This window comes from Phalangium opilio, unplaced genomic scaffold (genome assembly GCF_054372755.1).
Source record: "Phalangium opilio isolate 3A_F unplaced genomic scaffold, DU_Popi_V2 ptg000003l_1, whole genome shotgun sequence".
NCBI classification, from domain to species: domain Eukaryota; kingdom Metazoa; phylum Arthropoda; class Arachnida; order Opiliones; family Phalangiidae; genus Phalangium; species Phalangium opilio.
The window spans coordinates 5,929,947-5,949,228 of NW_028324145.1; the positions used below are offsets into that span (position 1 = coordinate 5,929,947).

General features: G+C 36.9%; 2 protein-coding genes across 3 annotated transcripts; one reads left to right on the forward strand and one right to left on the reverse strand.

The window, feature by feature from the left end:
• Positions 1 to 514: 514 nt before the first annotated feature.
• Sptz (zinc finger FYVE-type containing 26 spastizin) lies at positions 515 to 15,778 on the forward strand. Its single transcript, XM_089837806.1, has 32 exons — positions 515 to 820; positions 897 to 1,114; positions 1,175 to 1,250; positions 1,620 to 1,694; positions 1,771 to 2,397; positions 2,467 to 2,631; positions 2,696 to 2,787; positions 2,861 to 3,030; positions 3,422 to 4,285; positions 4,366 to 4,550; positions 4,940 to 5,949; positions 6,012 to 6,133; positions 6,205 to 6,830; positions 6,907 to 6,999; positions 7,058 to 7,235; positions 7,357 to 8,294; positions 8,723 to 8,791; positions 8,851 to 9,105; positions 9,666 to 9,807; positions 9,871 to 10,159; positions 10,219 to 10,289; positions 10,353 to 10,647; positions 11,295 to 11,471; positions 11,544 to 11,781; positions 12,396 to 12,488; positions 12,553 to 12,756; positions 12,814 to 13,011; positions 13,094 to 13,284; positions 13,829 to 14,021; positions 14,092 to 14,385; positions 14,468 to 14,516; positions 14,589 to 15,778. Exons 2-32 carry the CDS (start codon positions 954 to 956, stop codon positions 14,711 to 14,713), a joined length of 8,265 nt encoding a protein of 2,754 aa, XP_089693932.1. The 5' UTR covers positions 515 to 820; positions 897 to 953; the 3' UTR covers positions 14,714 to 15,778.
• Wdr92 (dynein axonemal assembly factor 10) lies at positions 15,606 to 19,267 on the reverse strand. 2 transcript variants are annotated; one of them, XM_089837875.1, is made up of 7 exons: positions 18,776 to 19,267; positions 18,230 to 18,330; positions 17,932 to 18,161; positions 17,717 to 17,832; positions 16,562 to 16,696; positions 16,019 to 16,116; positions 15,606 to 15,955 (listed from the first exon to the last, which is right to left on the reverse strand). In XM_089837875.1, exons 1-7 carry the CDS (start codon positions 18,956 to 18,958, stop codon positions 15,748 to 15,750), a joined length of 1,071 nt encoding a protein of 356 aa, XP_089694001.1. In that variant the 5' UTR covers positions 18,959 to 19,267; the 3' UTR covers positions 15,606 to 15,747. The 2 variants fall into 2 exon arrangements, with proteins under 2 accessions (XP_089694001.1, XP_089694009.1); XM_089837883.1 differs by lacking the exon at positions 16,562 to 16,696.
• Positions 19,268 to 19,282: the final 15 nt, after the last annotated feature.

Sequence of the window (19,282 nt, forward strand, 5' to 3'; positions counted from 1 at the left end):
AACGGAATTAACCTTAATAGCAGATGAATCGAAAAGATCTAAAAAAGAAAAATGTGTTATTGTTTCGCTAGTGGCTTTGGACTGGATTGCTCGCCATATTAAACTTCAATTAATGACGTCATAAATCCGATTCGCATCGAAAAAACCTGCTCTTCCAGCCGCTGCGGTCGGTGTCCCATCGATGCGTAGCGTGACGTAGAAACCGGAAGTGCTAAGGTAAGGGTAAGAGCCGGAGGTTCGGTTTAGCAGACGCCACTAAACCCTCAGTCCTCCTCATTTTTAAGACTAATTAAATGATAATTATTTTGCAAAAAGATACTTTTCCTTTTATGTTTAGAAGAAGGCCGTTCTTTAAATTATAATAATTGAATAACATTGACCAAACCAAAGAATAACCATTATGCGAACATGGCTAATTGACGTCACAAACGCACTTAGGCTGTCGTCTGCAAAGTTTATTTTCACTGTGATTAGAATCTTGGATGAAGAATAGTTACAGTGTAACTATTCTTCATCCAAGTTAGAATCGTGCGAGTCCGGATTTTGGTCGTTTGGAAAGATAGTTAATAATAATTACTGATAAGATTAAAAAAGAATTTCTATTACTATTGTTATTTGTTATCGTAAATCAATAGTATCAATGACTTTCGGCATGTTCCATTTAAATAAAGAAAAAACGTGTGAACTCATGACTTTGTTTAGATTTGACACCTAAGCCTTGTTCAATAAGGTGGTTTCTGTTTCTGTGTGCCAGTGCCTTCATCATGCCCAATGGGCTTAATTTGACACCTACTCACCTGGACCACAATTGACAATTCAGGTGAAACTCTTGTTTTTTTGATATTTTTCGCATGACAAATAAAATTAAGGCTCGATTTAATTATGAATGTGAACAGTGAACTGTAAAACTGAAAGGTAAGCTTTGAAAGTAGTTAAAACCTCGATGTAACATTATGGAACGGATCAAAGTGATGGAAGAATTGGTCAAGCATATTTGCTTGGGTCAGTGGGAATTGGCATTTCTGTTGGCTAAAATAGCCACTGATTTCCCAAGTTCTGAAACATCTCTTCAAGATGTTGCTGAAGTTATTACTTATAAACCTCAATCTGTGTGGTAATTAGATCATAATTAGAATCATAGTAGCAACCATATCTTAGATTAAATTGATTACAGCTTGTATAAAGAACAATGTAATGAATGGAGCTGGCATTTTAGCCAGCTACTTACAAAGCAGAGTGATTTAGATAATGTATGATGTTAATTATTGTCCGTGTTTATCAGGGTTCATACAAACCTGGAAAACAGGGAAAACCTGGAAAAATCAGGGAAATAAATAGTTGACAAAAACCTCAGGGAAATATAGAATTTATAGTAAAATTCAGGGAAATTTGCGACAAACAGGGGCCGAGTAATTAAGCAAAATGTTCATAAACATACCCCCCCATCCTTCGTTAACATTTGCTCCGTAGGATACTCCATATACGGGAAAAACCTGGAAAACTCGGGGAAGTATATGGGGAAAAACCTGAAAATCTCAGGGAAATTTGTTTTCCAAAAGTTGTATGAACCCTGTTTATGTTCATGTTGTATATTTTCTAAAACATTTTGGGGGTTAAAGGGTAACATTTGTAATGAAGTGGAGTTTCGGTTAATCCTTCAAAATTCAACCTTCCTTGAGGCTGAAAATCTAAGGGTATATTATAAAATTAATGTACTAAGTTCGATCGGTGTTCATTTTAAAAATGTAAGATTCTCTCTTAATTATTAAGGAAATTCACAAAATGTATTGCGAAATACTTGAAGAGAAAAAAGAGGGAGAAGAATTATCCAGCGATTGTCTCGAAGCCCTTTTAAATAACGTATTACAACAACCTTTTGCGTGTAGTTCTCTCATTGTAAAAATCATTACCATTGCTAAAGAGAGAAACAACCTTCCGAGAGTATTCTCATTAGTGAAATTATTTTTTGAAACTTTGGAAAGACTTTTAAAGAGACTAAAAAACGTGGACCGTAAAGAAAAGTCTAATATTAACGAAAACTTAGAAAGAACTTCCGCCTGCTTATTAAATGTTTTATCCGAGGATTTTGTTGATCAAAATGAGCGGGCTTTCTTTCAATCATCTTTGAAAAGCGTGTTAGAGAACTTTGTAGCCTTGACGAGAAACAAACTGTTCTCAAAGAAAACTTTATACAGTTCTCTGATTGGTCGGGAAAAGTCAACTTTATTAAAAATTTATGAATTAGCCGAAGATGATTTAAATGGTAGAACGTCAGAATGGAATGCGGTGACTCGAGGCAGCTTATTTGGTGGTATTTTTAATGATGGGATGATAGACTTTAATGAAGTTTTTCTGCAAATGGTGAAATCTAAGACTCATTTTTTAGATGGAATTATGGTAGGGTTTAATAACTGTCTAAGCTTAATTGGGCGCAATTTAATTTTGATTTTAAATTAATGTACTCAGAATTCGAGTGTTGATCACATTTTGAATGGCAGAGTTAGTTTAGTTCTAAAATGTTTCACCGGTTCTTGGTTTTCTCATTTATTGCCTCTGATTGTCAGTCGTTCTTGGAAAGAATGTGAGACTGATCGCGAAGCTAGTAACGTTTTGAGCGTTATTGCTGACATGGTAAATGAATTATAATTTGTCCATGGTCAGTTATTTATTAGAGAATTTGATATTTTATTTTAAGAATGTTGAAACGACCGACGAAGTTGTAAAAAACACGGTAGTTTTAATGAAATGCAATCTTGAAGTTACTAATTGGTGTGTTTCAAAGTGGAGGTAAAGTTTTTACTCTAGTGTCGTTAGCGTCCTGCAAAACAATTCCTTTAAAGGTTAATTCTTTTCTATTTAGAGACATTAATTTTGTCTCTGAAAATATAGAGATTCTTAGCAAAAAAAGGAATATTTTTTCAACTTTACAAATCAATTCCCCTCTTTGCGCCATTCATAAGTTTGTAGGACTTAGAAATTTAGACGGTGGTGATGACGTTTTAAAATTACTTGGGGGCAAAATTGAATATGGTATGAGCAAGAAGTTATATCTAGTATCTCAGAGAGAAGGTATAAATTCGCCAGATTTCCAGCTTTATCTCCAGTCCAAACGTAGGTCCGGAGTTAATCCCCGTCTCTAAATTACAACCAGCATCTCATTGGTTCTTGAAAACCCACGTCAGCGCGACGACGCGAGTGACGAAAATTACGTATTTTCCGACTGAGGAGAGGCGAAATAGCCCGGCGCCTCCTTTTACGTCCCCCTTGTATTTTGAAAGGGGGACTGGGACTATGGCGCGCGAGTACAAAGGCATCTTATACCTTCTCCCTAATAAACTAGATATCACTTCTTGGTATGAGCTTATAAAGTTTACTAGAAAAGCTTCAGGATGTATAACAGCTCAATATCTCTTCAATCTAGAAACTGAAAGTGGGAATCAAGTTCTAATCTTTTGCGGATATCTCGTTTTAAGTTACGTCATGGATGCTATTTATTATTCTACCCAACTTGATCAATTTGGGGGACAGTCCGTTAAAAATAAGGTCGAATGTGACGACCATCAAATGTCATTTTCCAAAGAAGCGGAGTTAAGAAGTTTCCTGAATACTGAAGGGTTACAAAGAGCTTACGGAGAATTTGTTACTAAAAATCTTGAGAAGGCCAAAACTCAACTCGAGAAAATTAATTTAGTGGCCTTAAAAGTTGAACTGATGGAGGATGTGTTTAGTTTAATATTTCTTAATCACAATGACTTCCAAAGTCCCGCGCCTTCCCAAGATGAATCTGACGAAGGCCATGTTGGTGTAGACATGAACTCTGCTTCGGAAAATACAGTACCTTTAAGACTAAAGTCTCTTAGTCAGGATAATACAATCTTCCAATACCAATACTCTGTAGAAAACTTAAAAGATAGCAATTCTAGAACGATCTCGGATTCGTATCAAGGTAGTACTTCTCACAGTTCGAGTGGAAGTAGCGTTAGCAATTCAAACTTGGGTTTTCTCTGCAACGAAACGCTCTTGAAGGATTTAATTAGTTGGCTTAGTGACGCGTACTTGGATACTAAAAACGCGGTATACCAAGAATTCGGGGTTGTGGGCGTGGAAACGACTTCTGAAATTGGGAATTCCGTGTGTTCGGTAAAGAGAAAGGAAATTCAGAAACGATTATCGAAGCTTTCGGTTTACATAACAGAAGCTCAGTGGCGATTCGAACTTCTATCGAACGACACTGCTAAGAGTGGGGATGTAGTTGTGGAAAAACCAAATACTCCAGAGAGACAAGGTTAATTAATATCTTGGATCAAATATTGTTATTTTGGTGTAAGGTTAATGACGAGTTAATTTAAATTTTCAAATTCTTAGTGAGTTTTATGGTAAATGGAAAACGCAAAAAGAAGAAGAAAAGAAAAGGCAGCAATTTGATATTATCCGATAGTAATAGAACTCAGTCTTTAGGAATTTACCAAAAAATGCTGGCATCTCCGGAAGCTTTATTGAGATATTCTTTGCTTAATAGAAACTTAGAACAAGCTAGTCAAGTCATCCAGGTTTGTAAAACATTTGAAGTTCTTACTACTATCAAGAAGTTATATCTAGTATCTCAGAGAGAAGGTATAAATTCGCCAGATTTCCAGCTTTATCTCCAGTCCAAACGAGGGTCCGGAGTCAATCCCCGTCTCTAAATTACAACCAGCATCTCATTGGTTCTTGAAAACCCACGTCAGCACGACGACGCGAGTGACGAAAATTACGTATTTTACGACTGAGGAGAGGCGAAATAGCCCGGCGCCTCCTTTTACGTCCCCCTTGTATTTTGAAAGGGGGACTGGGACTATGGCGCGCGAATACAAAGGCTTCTTATACCTTCTCTCTGAGATACTGATATAACTTCTTGCTACTATACTATAGTGTTACTATACAGTTTTGAATCTTGCAGCTATTTAAGCTTGAGAGCTCTTACGATGGAGTAGAAGCTGTCTTTTCTAAACATCTCGTCGAATTAGCGAGCAAACTCAGTTCCTCCAGATCAGAATCAAGAGTTAAAAGAACAGAAATAAAAGAATTGACTCCAGATGGTTCGGAAGTGATTCCGAAAATGAATGGAAGTGTTTTATCATTAGTGTCGTCATCTTTGGAATCTGCTAATGAAATTTCCGCAGTTGAGAAACACTTTGAAGATTATCCCAACCCTAAATTAAAAGAAGTAGATGATTTAAGAGCTCTTCCTGACTTGGCAAACTCTCATTTAGCAATCAGTTTGTTTAATGAAGGCAATGAAACTGATCTGGCAGTTTTAGCGGATGTCGCGTATTCATTTGGCTTTTCGCTTGATAAAATAGAAAATATTTTGTCCTTCGCTTTAAGAAGAACTGATTTAGAGCTTCCTAATGGAAAACCCAAGAAACAAATTCACACGAAAGGCATACTTAGTTTCTCTAAGCAAATTCACGAATACATTGAGCAAATTCTTACCAATCTAAAAAAGGAAGGGGATATCTTTTCACCTTGTTACTCCTTTGAGAAATCGAGATCGAAATCCTTATTCTTCGCCTCGGGACCCCTAGAAGCCAAATCGGTTCGCAAAAACACTGAATTATGGAAGAGTTTTAACTATCAGTGCGATCTCCTAAGTAAAATGTTGGCCAAAGAGGAAGAAACGCGAGTGACCCTGATAGTTAACGAAGGCCGCGACTCCGACCTCTTGCATTCTGCCTTTTTTAGACTTACCAAATTCAACACTCAAGATTTGACATCGTTTCCTCCCGATAAAAGGGGGATTGTCAATTATTTAGATACTGTCTTCCAACACGTTAAAGACGTGTCTAGCGTCCTATCAAAATGCGGTACTGGTTGGGTTTTGAGGAAAAGTTACTTCTCTGTATTGGACGAAAGCCCGATTGGTATTCTCAGTGGTTTAGTTTTACAAAATTCAGTGCCTTTGAAGGAGTACGTCGTCGCAATTACACCGTATATCGAATAGATGTTAATACTTGATTCATTTCACTTAGGCTTGAAGCATTCGCTAAACAAATGCATCTAGATTTGGTCCATGTCATCACTTTGACTTGCTGCCCTCAAATTCCTAATTCCGTTGAGTTACGTTGTATGAAGACAATCTCGTTACTTCAAAGTAATTTCTTCAAAAACCCTAATTTTGTTTTGTATCATAATGATACAAATTTATTGCAAAAACTTAATTAGGATCCATCTCTGAGGTTCAACCTGATATATCAGATCAGAGTCCGGAACAAATTTCACAAGCTTTACTACTAGAAATTTTAAATATTATTAAGGGTGATAATGTCTTTGACCTAAGAAAGGCCCTGTCACTATGTCACCATCAAAATGTTACCGCGTGGATGAGAAAATTGTCTATTTTGATGCCTAAACTTAATCTGACGCGGCTTTCTACTCAAGAGGAGAAATTAGCCTTTTACATAAATTTGACCAATGCTCTATGGCTTCACGCTATTTTCACGGATTTTAGGAATAACACTGAAAACTTTGAATCCCTGGATGGTCCCGTTCTTCGCCCCGCGTCCGATTATTCCCCTCTTTTGTCGCCTCTTGCTTCCGAACGAATATTGAGGCAATGTCATGTAAAATACGACATTGGTCAATTGGGTTCTGTTAGTTTGTTTGGCTTAAAGTACTGGCTACTGATTAAGGATTCGTTCACGCCTAAGTACTTAGAAGGCAGCCCTCTTTCGCACATTACAAGTTATATCAATATCGAAAGCCAAAAATGCAAAACGTTTCTTCCAACTATTGAACCTCGATGTTTATTCGTTATAAATGAGGGTTTTATATCGACTCCTAGTATTCAGGTATTCCTCCGAAATATCTAGCCACGAATCTTCATCTTCCCGCCTACAATCTTAGATTCCCTTCTTCGATTTTCAGATTTTAAGCTCGGAAACCGTTAGACAGATTTTGGATGAATCTATGATAAAATATCTTACTTTTAATGTGGAAGTCGACTCTACCTCAAAACTTGTACGCTATAATAGAATTTTACGACTTTAAAAGTATTTTAACTTAACTTTTACGGTAGATTCGTCTTCCCGAATTGTTATATTGGCATTACTTGGTTTTTGCTTGCGAAGACCCTAAACACAGCGCGGTTTATGAAGGACTCGTTACGTTTATTGCGAGTAACGTTGAGTCCGATTTGAAAGAAAAAATTACCGACCTTCTGAAATTAGACCTGACAACGCAGTCAGATGGACAAGGTGTGTTCCAAGTGTCCAATTCGTGTTCCAGGGCCGTCGTTAGAGTTTGTTGGCCCTGGGAAACTTATCGAATTTCCTTCCCCTTCACCTTCCAATCTAAAATAAAATTTTCCTAAACCAGATACACGTACTCTACCATTCGAAGTTGAAATTGCGCCCTTTGACTATCAGTTTGGCGTAACATTTGATTATTCTAAACCTAAAACATCATTGAATGGAATTAACAATAGCACTATTACTGCTCAAAAACCAACCTTCAATTTTGACTTACCAGAACACGTTTTAGAATACGTTTCGACAAGCTGTCCTTTAGTTTCTGATTTAATGGCAATTACGAAAGAAGTTGCCGAATGCAAAGACATTACCGTTTTTAGGGATCCTGATTATTTCGACCGTGACATCTCTCCCTATCCATTGTGCGAGCAGTTAATAAGCGGTCGTTCCATTCAGTTCCTTAGAGGGACTAATCAAGACGACAAATCGTGGCTCGAAGCTTATTTGAGCCCAAAGCCAAATTTAAAATACATATGGTCCCAAAATCAAGCTTGTCTCGATGCCAAAAAATTCAAACTAGCCCTTGAAAATTTGGAATTATCTAACCTGGTTGACTTCAATGTCGAACTAAGAGTTTTTCGGGATCTTTTAATATGCCATTTAGCTTCTCAAACGATATCTTTACAATTCCCCGATCCATGGAGCTACAGTCTTAGAATCTCCACCGATGAGTTTCGAACTCAAACTGTATTGGACTGTTTAAAATTTTGGCCCGATCAAGCTTGTTTGGAGACGTTACGGGCGTGTCTTCATTCGATAAACCCGCCTGATTCTTCGAATCTACGAGAAATTTTGAAATTGAAAATTGAAGAACTGTTGAGTTATAAGAAAGCCATCAATATACTTAACCGCAATGAGGATTTCCGGTCCAGAGTTACTACTTGGCAGCAAGTTAAACACTTGGCCGATACAGATATGGAGTCCCTCATCAAAGGCTTGGAATCGAACCCAAAAATTCTTATTGATTGCGTTAAAATTCACAAAGTTCCTGATCATTTGAAAATGGTAAAACGTTAAGTATAATCAGAAGTGAGATGAGACCAGAAGTACTGAGCTAACCAAATTCTTCACTCGGCGAAAGTGAATATTCTTGATAGCACAAGAGCGGTTGGCCCTCTAGTAGCGGTTTCTGAATTTTCTCTCCAAAACGTGATCTACGCTCGTGGCGGTAGACGGCCGAACTAGATTGAAGCACCCTCGTCCGTGTTACGCGGCTTTAGGTTGAGGGGAAGGGGGAGGAATTTTTTTTGGAACTCGACCAATTTTTTTCTCTCAAGTGCAGGCGCGATGGAAGCGGCATAAAATCCTCAAATTTGTTCACAAGTGCCAGGATCTACTGCCAATGCTAGAGCCCTTCACTTCTAGTCTCATCTCACTTCTGGTATAATACTATACTAAATTAATTTCAAGCGGCTAACAGTTAAAAATATCAGTTTGTAGCCGAACTTCATATTGTCTCCCTCCTTGAAGAAAACCCACCAAATACCTCTAAAGTTTTGGAGGTAATTATTTCGCAAATTAACCCCAAAGTTATTGTTCTGAATGCCGTGAACTTTATAAGGTTCTAACTGAATTCAACGAAACGTTGCTCGAGAGTTTATTAGAAAGAGTCAAAGCCTGTTCGTTAAAAGGAAGACTTTTTATCGTCGATTATATTATTGAAAACTATCCAAACTCGATTTTAATTTCAAATTTGAAGAAATTAAGAATAGGCCTTAAGATGTTGGGTTGTATTTCGTACGGTAATCAAGGCAACTATAAAAATCTTGTTGAACGACCTCTCCTCATATTCGAGCAGTTATTAATGAATGTCGAGGTATGTTCTTAAAGGGAGGGTAAAGTAGAAAATCAAGTGATTTTTTATCGATTCTTCTACTAATTATAAGACCAGTCTGCATAGTGAAACATTCAGGAAATACCAACTCCGAATGATTTTAAAATTTAAATTAGGTTCAGATTTTAAGGATAATTTTAAACAAAGACTGCCGACCAATCGCGTAACGCCCTGCCTTTTTGTTAACAAAATTCTCGTGGCATGTTCCGTGTCTCGCGCCACGATTATCACGTCGCGCGCCTAATTTTATCAAATCTCGTGATAAATTTCATTCGACACAGAACGTGCCACGAGAATTTTGTTAATAAAAAGGCAGGGCGTTACGCGATTGGTCGGCAGTCCTTGTTTAAAATTATCCTTAAAATCTGAACCTAATTTGAATTTTAAAATCATTCGGAAGTATTTCCTGAATGTTTCACTATGCAGACTGGCCTTATAATTAGTAGAAGAATCGATAAAAAATCACTTGATTTTCTACTTCACCCTCCCTTTAATAAACTTTTACAGATCTGTTTTAAGAACCAATTTCTAATATTCCTTAGCTCGAAACGGCTTACAAAACCATGGAAGTAATATTTGAAGAACCGGAGGATTCTGAATGTTTCACGAAAGAAATGATTAACGATTGTATTGAGAAATACGCAAATTCTGCCTTGGAGTTTTCTTTAGTCGACGCTTCAACAGGTACAAAACCGTCCACACGCGAGTGCTGATTGAATTTTAACCTTCGCGTACGTCATACTTCAGACGCTGCGGATACAGTTAGCCTGGCTTTATCATCCGGGTCAAGAGGAGACCAGTTTGTAATGCCAGCAACTGTTCCTAAGAAAAGCGATTGGACACCTGACAACGCCGCGAGCATTTGCATGGTTTGTTGCGAAGAAAATTTTAGTATGTTCCTTAGAAGACATCACTGTAGACGCTGTGGAAGGGTTGTGTCTTCAAATTGCTCTCAGAATTCGATGGTTGTCGCTGGATATCATAATATCCCTGTCAGAGTCTGTGACGATTGTTACGAACAGACAACACACACTTCGTAAGTCCATATCACCTCATTTTATCTCGTGAAAGTAAAACTTAACTGATTTGTTTAAGCTTCTTTTCACCCGGAACTCCTTCCTCTATGGAAAAATACCCAAAAACAATCGCGGAGAACTTCACTTATGGTAAGAACTTAACTGTGATATCACTACAGTTAAATATATATGGTAAAACGACGTTTATGGTAGCTAATAGCCCGAGCAGCAAGACTCTTTCAAGGCGTAGATCATCAACAATAGGTAGCTTTAAAACAACGCCTTGGTTACTGAGTTGCGACGAAGATGATCTTGAAGCAGTTCGCGATGAATTCTGTTACGAGCAATCGCCTAGTGTTCCTCTTTGCCTTTCAATCTTGGAGATACACAATGACCCTCAAAGATGCGCTAAATATCTTTTAACACTCTCAGATAAATTATTCACAGCGATAACCCCCAGAAGTTCGGGGAAAGTTAACCCTGAAGTGGATTACTCTTTGGTTCTTAGGTATTTTTAAGACCACCAAACTAGAGGTGTGCGGTTAACCGTTTCAATCGAATAATTCGATCGAATACCGAACCGAATAATTCGATTCGGTATTCGATAAGCCTATTTTCACTATTCGATTCGAATATCGAATACCGAACTGACTATTCGGTTAAAGTTCGACTACCATAAATTTAGGTCCTTGACACCTTATTTAAAAAAATATCATCCCAATTTTTTTTGTCTCCCATCAAAAACTACCAGCAAGTGAATAGGAAAATTTTAAGAAATACTTGACCACCAATGAGGAGAGGTATTTTGAAATTTATGAGCTTCTAAATGTTCTTCTCCTTGCTTTGTATTGACTATTGGCGAATGTTAGTGTTACTACCCGATTAACCGCGAATAGTTGGCCTAGTATTCGCGAATATTAGGGTTAAATATTCGCGGTTACTAGGCTTAACTATTCGCGATTAATCGGGAAGGAAAAAAAATTACCAAGGCCCAACTATTCGGTATTCGATTTGGAATAAACTATTCGATTCGGTATTTGATAAGGAAAATTTTTGGTATTCGATAACCGGTTCGATGCCCAAAAAGTGGTATTCGCACACCCCTACACCAAACCCTTCCCCTAGTATTAAAACTGATTTCGTTAACGCTTTCAGCATGATGAGGATGTTATTATTAAGTGCCAAAGTTAAGTTCCTCGAAGCCAAAGACTTAGATGGAGTAGAATGCTACGAAGTTTACAACAGTTTATTAGATTTAGTTAATTTGCTTATAAAGAACGATTGCGCGCATTTAATTCCAACCAAAGGGATTAATAGCAAAGACGCTGTCAGGTATTGAGGAATAAAGTTTCAACCAATCTTGGAATACTTTATCTTAAACAATTTCTACGGTACGATACTTAGACGAATTAGGGATCGCTTATTGGAAGAGGAAAGAATGGCTATTTCCGTAATGGGAGACGAGGGGAAATTTGATTCTAATTTCGAATTTAAACAAGATCGGAGGCAACATTCATTAGCTCTTGAAGTCTCAACCAAATTTGGTTTAGAATGTTCGAGTGTTTTTGCTAGTTGGGGTATGGTTTGTCTTAAAGCCGGTGATTGGATATCTGCCAGGGAAAAATTTGCTTATTGCCTTCAGGTTCGTCAAATTGTTGATTAGTATTTTCATAAGGACATTATTTCTCTCTAAGGGCCCAAGATTCTATGTTATGGTTGAAATGTATGTATGTCCGATTTGGTCAGCCATCCGTCTCATCTCAAGTGGTATAATAATTGTATAGCCTAAACAGAGGCCGAGCGCATTCGCTGCAGAGTAACCCGGCATTGAACATTTTTCCCTCCTTCAAAGATTTCTCACGACAGCTCTTTGTGATTTTTACTAAGCGCGAATTTACCTCTTGTGTCTGAGAGAGCTGAGGGAGTGTCTGGAAATTCTCTTACTTATTTTTTCCCCTCAGTCCTTCCTCTATCGCCTACCCGCCTGTTTTAGTTTGATTCCCAACCGCTTGGGAGCGTTATCTCAGAGCTCGCGTCTAGACCACGACCGGCTTAGGATATCGGTCGTGACTGATTTTGAAAATTATTTTTCTCTCCCGCGAATTTCACGAAAAATTCGGAAGGAGCCCCTATACAAAATCTACGTCACATCTAGCAGAACTAGATGTTTTTGCTAATAGATGCGCTTGGGCCCTTAGAGAGATGATGTCCTTATGGTATTTTCGAACCTTGATCGTAATGAATACAAAATTTCAGAAACCAAAGGATTTGAGTAAAGTTCAGCAAGAAAATCCTTTACTTAAAGAAATAATCAGCAACCTTGAAACATCTTCAAAGGGACAGTATAAAGTAATATGACCATTGACCCTCGTAAACCAATTTTTTTTCTAACAAGTTTAATTAACTTTATTAGTCAGGAACTATTTTAAGTTCGTTAGCATCGTTGAAAAGTATACAAAAGGGTGAAACCAAGTCAAAAATTAAAGAAGAACAAAATCATGTCATGATTGAAGAATGCGCCTACTATCTTAACAAATACGGTTGTCATATGTCCATTGTGTGTTTTTACCAGAAACACGGCATGTTTACGGAAGCTTTAAAATATATTTTAGAAAAGGTTGGAAATGAATTAAGTTAAGCATATTTGTTATAAAACTCGGTTCTTTTATTTCAGTCTTGCGATACTGATGTGTTTTTCAATGGGCTTCTGACACCTTCAGTCAAAGTGGCGCAACTCGGTGTCTTATTGAGACAATTGCAGTCAAATGACGCGTCTTTGGAGAAATGGTGGCCGTTTTTAATTTCCACCTGCGTGCAATTGCAACAGCAGAATTTGTTTCACGTCCTTCATAAGATTCAAATCTTTATGGAAGTAAGTTAATTAATTAATTAACTTCATTCATATCTCTTAAATTAATAAATGGTTTTCTTACAAACTAACGATATATTTTAAGGACTACATTCGTTCTGGAATGACTAGTATTAGATTCTATCAAATGCCAGCTAGAGATTACGGAACACTTTTTGAACGTTTACATCATTTAACTAAAGCCAGACACAACTTTGAGGAATATTTGAAAAACAAAGTCAATGAAACGAATCTGAAGAAGAAAATCTTGAAATTGCCTCCACCGGCGGTTCAAGCGTACGTTTCTTTATTGCCTACTTAACAATGGTAGATTATCAGGGGTGTGCGAGTACCCGTTAAGTTCGAGTACTCGGTTCGAGTATCGAGTCGATACTCGATAACAACACATTGAGATACTCGAGACAGATTCGAGTAGCTTTTTAACATCTTAAATACTCGACAAATACTCGAGTCCGAGGCTTACAACTATAGCAGACGATGAGTTCATGAGCATTTATTTTGAAAATCACCTGTTCAATGTTTAATTGATCATTAACAATCTTTTTGAACTAGTTCGATATTAGATAATTGAAAATCTTCGTTATTTTCAAGAAATTTACAAAATTGCTACTCGACAAGTCAATATTTGAGACTCGATAATTACTCGAAAGAAGCAAAATTTGACCTATCTAAATACTCGATACTCGAAAGTATTTTTGAGACTCGGCTCGATACTCGATAAGAAATTAGTTTCGATACTCGGACTCGGCTCGAAAACGAAAAAACGGGACTCGCACACCACTGTAGATTATACCATTATAATATTATAATTTTGTTACAGTCATATCGAAACGCTGGTTCTTCAAACTGAAATAACGAGATATCTCCATCATTGCGAAGAGAATAATATCCTGGATTTGAATTTAGAAGAGTTTGAAATGGAGATAGTCTCGAGTTTCCCCAAAGAACGTAAACCGTTATGTCCTCCAACTTTATTTGATAGTAAAGCTAGAAAAATCGCTCTGACAGTTGCTGTAACTCTATTTATTTTTAATGGGTAGCGGATTTAAATTGTTTTATTAATGATCTTTCTTTAATATTTAGTTATTGCTTCTTGGTTTGGTCGAAGTTGAAGGTTTGATTCTAGGGGTTAAAGTCATTCAAGCTCACCAACTGGACGGAGACCAAATTTGCTCTATTTTGGGGCCTTACGTCATCAAATTAAATAAAACGGCGGAGATTGTCAACTTAGTGAACTATTTACGCATGTCTCCCATAAAGGACAAGCTAAATTGCGATGAAATGATTCAATCCTGCATCCAAGTATTGTCTTTATTGCCAGGAAAGAGCCGAGAAATTGAAACCCTCGTTAAACTACTAACTAGCGACGTTTCTAAAGTAAGATAATTAATTATAATTTATAACTTGTTTAATTTCCAAATCAACTGGTAATAATAAATAATTATTTTTTTTACTTTAGATTAATTGCTATATAATGTGCAATAAGCTTAAGTCCGCTTATCTTTTAGGTATGCCGGTATTACTATTATATTAATAATTATTAATTAAGTTAACTAACATTACGTAATTTATGATTTTAGCTATAAGATTAGAAAGAGTCTATGATATTAAAAGAATTCAGCAAGCCGCGCTTGAATGTGGCCAAGACGCTGTCGCTAGCATCTGTGAAAAATGGCTACAACATAAAGAACGAATGCCTCGTTAAGGGAAAAAAGGTAGCGCTGGGCGAGTATAGAGCACAAAAGAAACATTTCCTAGATAAGTATCATTCGCAGTTAAGTTGAGCTTCAAGTATTTGGGCTGGGTAATTAATACTCGCGGGTATTTGAGCGTCGGTAATTAATACTCGCGGGTATTTGAGCCTCGGTAATTAATACTCGCGGGTATTTTGGCCTCGGTAATTAATACTCGCCTGTATTTGAGCCTCTGTAATTAATACTCGCCTGTATTTGAGCCTCGGTAATTAATACTCGCCTGTATTTGAGCCTCGGTAATTAATACTCGCCTGTATTTGAGCCTCGGTAATTAATACTCGCGGGTATTTTGGCCTCGGTAATTAATACTCGCGGGTATTTGAACCTCGGTAATTAATACTCGCCTGTATTTGAGCCTTGGTAATTAATACTCGCCTGTATTTGAGCCTCGGTAATTAATACTCGCGGGTATTTGAGCCTCGGTAATTAATACTCGCGGGTATTTGAGCCTCGGTAATTAATACTCGCGGGTATTTAAGCCTATAGTACTGGACAGGAGTTATCTTAACCTAGTATTCGCGGGTGTTTAAGCCTAGTAGTATTCAACTAGCATTCGCGAGTATTATTAATTATAAAATTAGATGACTTAATCATTACTAGTTGATACAGATAATTGGACCTAGTTTATATTTCTAATGGAACTCGAGTCGTTAAATGAGTAACAAAACCGAACAGAGTACTCGCCCAGTGCCATGATAAAGGGTATTACTATTACTATTACATTATTATAGAAGCCAATATATTTTTCTTTTCGTGTTAACTGTCGTTTTTTTTTTGAGAATATTTTTAGAAAGATTTACTCTTATAATCTTATAAAAATAATTAATAATAATAGTAGCTAGATTAATTGATAAAGTGCTTTTATTTGCAAGTTCTTTTTCACATAAAAACGTAACACTTCCAAGCCTGTGATATAAAACAATAATATTACTATGAAAAAAAAAAACGAAGTACAAAATAAGTTATTTTTGAATCAAACAATAAATTAAATTCGATCCAATTTCGTAACAATGACAGTTCTGATTGTTTGATCAAAAGATCCACAAACACCCAACCCAATTTTGTCTTTGTTCCAATCAAAACAACCAATGGGTTGAGGTGACATTTTTAGAGACTGTAATTTGGTTAAATTTCCAACTATCCCCTCTTCTTGATCATCTGAATCTTTCATCTTTCTCTTATCAGGATAATTACTGTAATTAATTACGCAAATTATTAATTTAGAATAATAACGTGATATGTTTTTAATCACGTACTATTTCCATAAAATGAGGGACCCATCCCCTCCGGAACTAGCAAAGATATCACGATTCTGCGGAAGGTGTTTAACACACCAAATAGTGGACTTGTGAGCCTAAATGTTGCCATATTAACAAAATTAATTTTATAAATACAATAACAGAAGTGAGATGAGACTAGAAGTGAAGGGCTCTAGCACTGGTAATAGATCCTGGCACTAGTGAACAAATTTGAGGATTTTATGCCCCTTCCCACGCGCCTACACTAGAGGGAAAAAAATTGGCCGAGTTCCAAAAACATTTCCTACCCCCTTCCCCTCAACCTAAAGCCGAGGAACACGGACGCGGGTGCTTGAATCTAGTTCGGCCGTCTACCGCCGCGAGCGTCTCACGTTTTGGAGGGGAAATTCTGAAACCGCCACCAGAGGGCCAACCGTTGGTGTGTTATCAAGAATATTCACTTTCGCCAAGTGAATTAAGAATTTGGTTAGCTCAGTACTTCTAGTCCCTTATCTCACTTCTGACAATAATAATCTAAGAAGAAATTATTGTATTTATAACCTCTACTGTCAAGGAAGTGAATCCTTTTTTAGGATGGAGCGTTCTTAAATCATAAACACTCATTTTGGATTCTAAAGCTGTCACAACCATTTTATTCATTTCAATATCTTTGCGGTCAAATTCAATGCTGCAAACCTTGATGTAAAAAAAATATGCTTTTATTCCGTTTTATTATCATTTATTCATTTTCTATAGGGAGAGAGCAGAGGGATGGATGCATTTTAAGATTTAGAATGGTTTTTCCGCTCTCCCTCAAAGTGGTGGAGTGGGAATTATAGTTCAGGCTTTGTTTGAATTATTTTACGCGCCTTGATAATATTTAATTTTCATATAGGTAATTAACCTTAAAGGGAGGGTGAAGTGGAAAATCAAGTGATTTTTTATCGATTCTTCTACTAATTATAAGACCAGCCTGCATAGTGAAACATCCAGGAAATACCAATTCCGAATGATTTTAAAATTCAAATTAGGTTCAGATTTTAAGGATAATTTTAAAGAAGGTCCTCCGACCAATCGCGTAACGCTCTGCCTTTTTGTTAACAAAATTCTCGTGGCACGCGCCATGCGTAAAGAAATTTATCACGAGATTTGATAAAATTAGGCGCGCGACGTGACAATCGTGGCGCGAGACATGGAACGTGCCGAGATAATTTTGTTAACAAAAAGGCAGGGCGTTACGCGATTGGTCGGAGGACCTTCTTTAAAATTATCCTTAAAATCTGAACCTAATTTGAATTTTAAAATCATTCGGAAGTATTTCCTGAATGTTTCACTATGCAGACTGGTCTTATAATTAGTAGAAGAATCGATAAAAAATCACTTGATTTTCTACTTCACCCTCCCTTTAAAGGAAAAATTCAGATAACATAACATTATCCTTTAGAAAAACGGCCTTTTTCTAAATATAAAAGCAAAAATATATTAAAAAAAATTAAATTATCTCTTATTCCAAATAATTAGCATTTAATTTGTCTTAAAAACGAGGTCTACTGCGCCGCCATTGATTTAATGGCGTCTGCAAGCCCGAACCACTTACCCCTACCTGATTGGTTGAATTCTCACAGGCTGAGAGAGATAAGGGTATGATTTGAGTTTTATTAGGGGAGGTTTTTCATGATCATCCCTTCACCCACTCCACATAGGTGTAGAAATTACCCCATTTTCAATGTTAGTTTCCCATAGAACACTCATAGTTCTCAAGTCAAACATTTTGATATCTCCATTGTCATAACCAGCACAAACCCGCCTGTCTTCTGCAGAATGAGAGTGACCTATGAAAGAAATTATAGGTTATCATTCGTTAAATTCTACAGGGTGTTATAGAATTAAAGTTGTTGTCTCCCTCTACTCATACTGGGTACATTATTTACCAAATGTAACGGTCCAACAATCCCTTTTTGCTTCACCCTCTAATGGCTCCATGGTGGCAACTGGAGTGGTTTGGCGAACATCCCATACTTTGACAGCTCCATCTCGACTGCCAGTTACAATTTCTGGAGCACCCGCTCCAACATTTAAGCCTCCAACTCCATCAATTGAGTTTATAATTTTAGCATGCGCGTTGACTGAGTATACTGGATTTTTCGTGTTTTGTAGATCCCTAATTGATTTGATTGAAACAGTTAGTTTCAATTATTTTTAGCTTTTGCGTAAGATCTGGTTGGTAACCAAGTTTGTAATTTTCCATTGAAACAGCCTGTAGCTAGGTGTCTTTGCTCGTAACTAGAAGCTCCAAATGTACCACACTTAAAAGCCACAGATTTCTCATTCTTCAATTAAGATTTGAAGGTCAAAGTACTTGAGTATTAATTTAATCACGTGCCATTAATGTTAAGGGAATTTTGAAGAATAGTACCTGCACCTCCAATTTTTTTTTTGTTTTAGACTCGTTAGACCGTAAAAAAAAATATGGTGCTAAAATTTTTTGGCGCAAATGATTATTAACGGTAGAAAATCAAATTTTAAAAATCGTGTAAAAATAGCAGGAAATTAAAATATGACATGTTTACCAAGTGATCTAACCTAACCTAACCTAACCCAACCTAACCTACGGCACTGCCATATGTATAATACTAATTACTACCCTTAATTATCGTTTGCGCTTATTATAATGATATGCAATGAATAGAGTAAGGTGTGAGCTTTCATTTGGTATATATTTTATTATATTTCGGGGTGCAGGTACTATTCTTCAAAATAGTCAAGGTTAATTACCTCTAATATTAAATTAAGTTCGCCTTTACGAAGTTCGTATATATGAAGAGCACCTGCACTGCCCCTTGAATAAGTTCCTAAAACAACAATTTTGGCACTGGATGGAATCCATTTTGTGTCAAATACGGTAAATTGAACGGTTTTAGAAGCGTGCTCGACAATTTGAGGCATGTCAAATGCCATTTTAAATTTTTAAAGCTCAATTTCACGAACTTTTTCCAAACTGAAACTGCAACTGCGAAGTCACGAATGTCAAAAAACGCAATGAGGATAGTGGATTGCCTTCTTGAATGAATAGTACAACTGTCGTAATTTCGCCTACTTTGCCATGATTGGCTGAGTTGTTGGAAACTCCTCCCATTATGAGGTCAAGTTGAAGGCGAAATGTACTTTGGTTTGTAAGCTTTCAGTTATATAGTTTTTGCGTATAATTCCAGTGGAAAACGTCAGTCGTGATAACACCAAAAGCTTCAAGCAAACTGTGTATTAAATATGCATAAAGCGGAA

Coding starts and splice junctions, on each gene's coding strand:
- Sptz (XM_089837806.1), top strand. CDS start 954: ATGGAACGGATCAAAGTGATGGAAGAATTGGTCAAGCATATTTGCTTG. Junction 6,134..6,204: donor GACAATCTCGTTACTTCAAA/GTAATTTCTTCA, acceptor AAACTTAATTAG/GATCCATCTCTGAGGTTCAA. Junction 14,022..14,091: donor AAATCGCTCTGACAGTTGCT/GTAACTCTATTT, acceptor TTTAATATTTAG/TTATTGCTTCTTGGTTTGGT.
- Wdr92 (XM_089837875.1), bottom strand. CDS start 18,958: ATGGCATTTGACATGCCTCAAATTGTCGAGCACGCTTCTAAAACCGTT. Junction 18,162..18,229: donor AATGGAAAATTACAAACTTG/GTTACCAACCAG, acceptor CAAATCAATTAG/GGATCTACAAAACACGAAAA. Junction 16,697..17,716: donor AAACTAACATTGAAAATGGG/GTAATTTCTACA, acceptor TTTTACATCAAG/GTTTGCAGCATTGAATTTGA.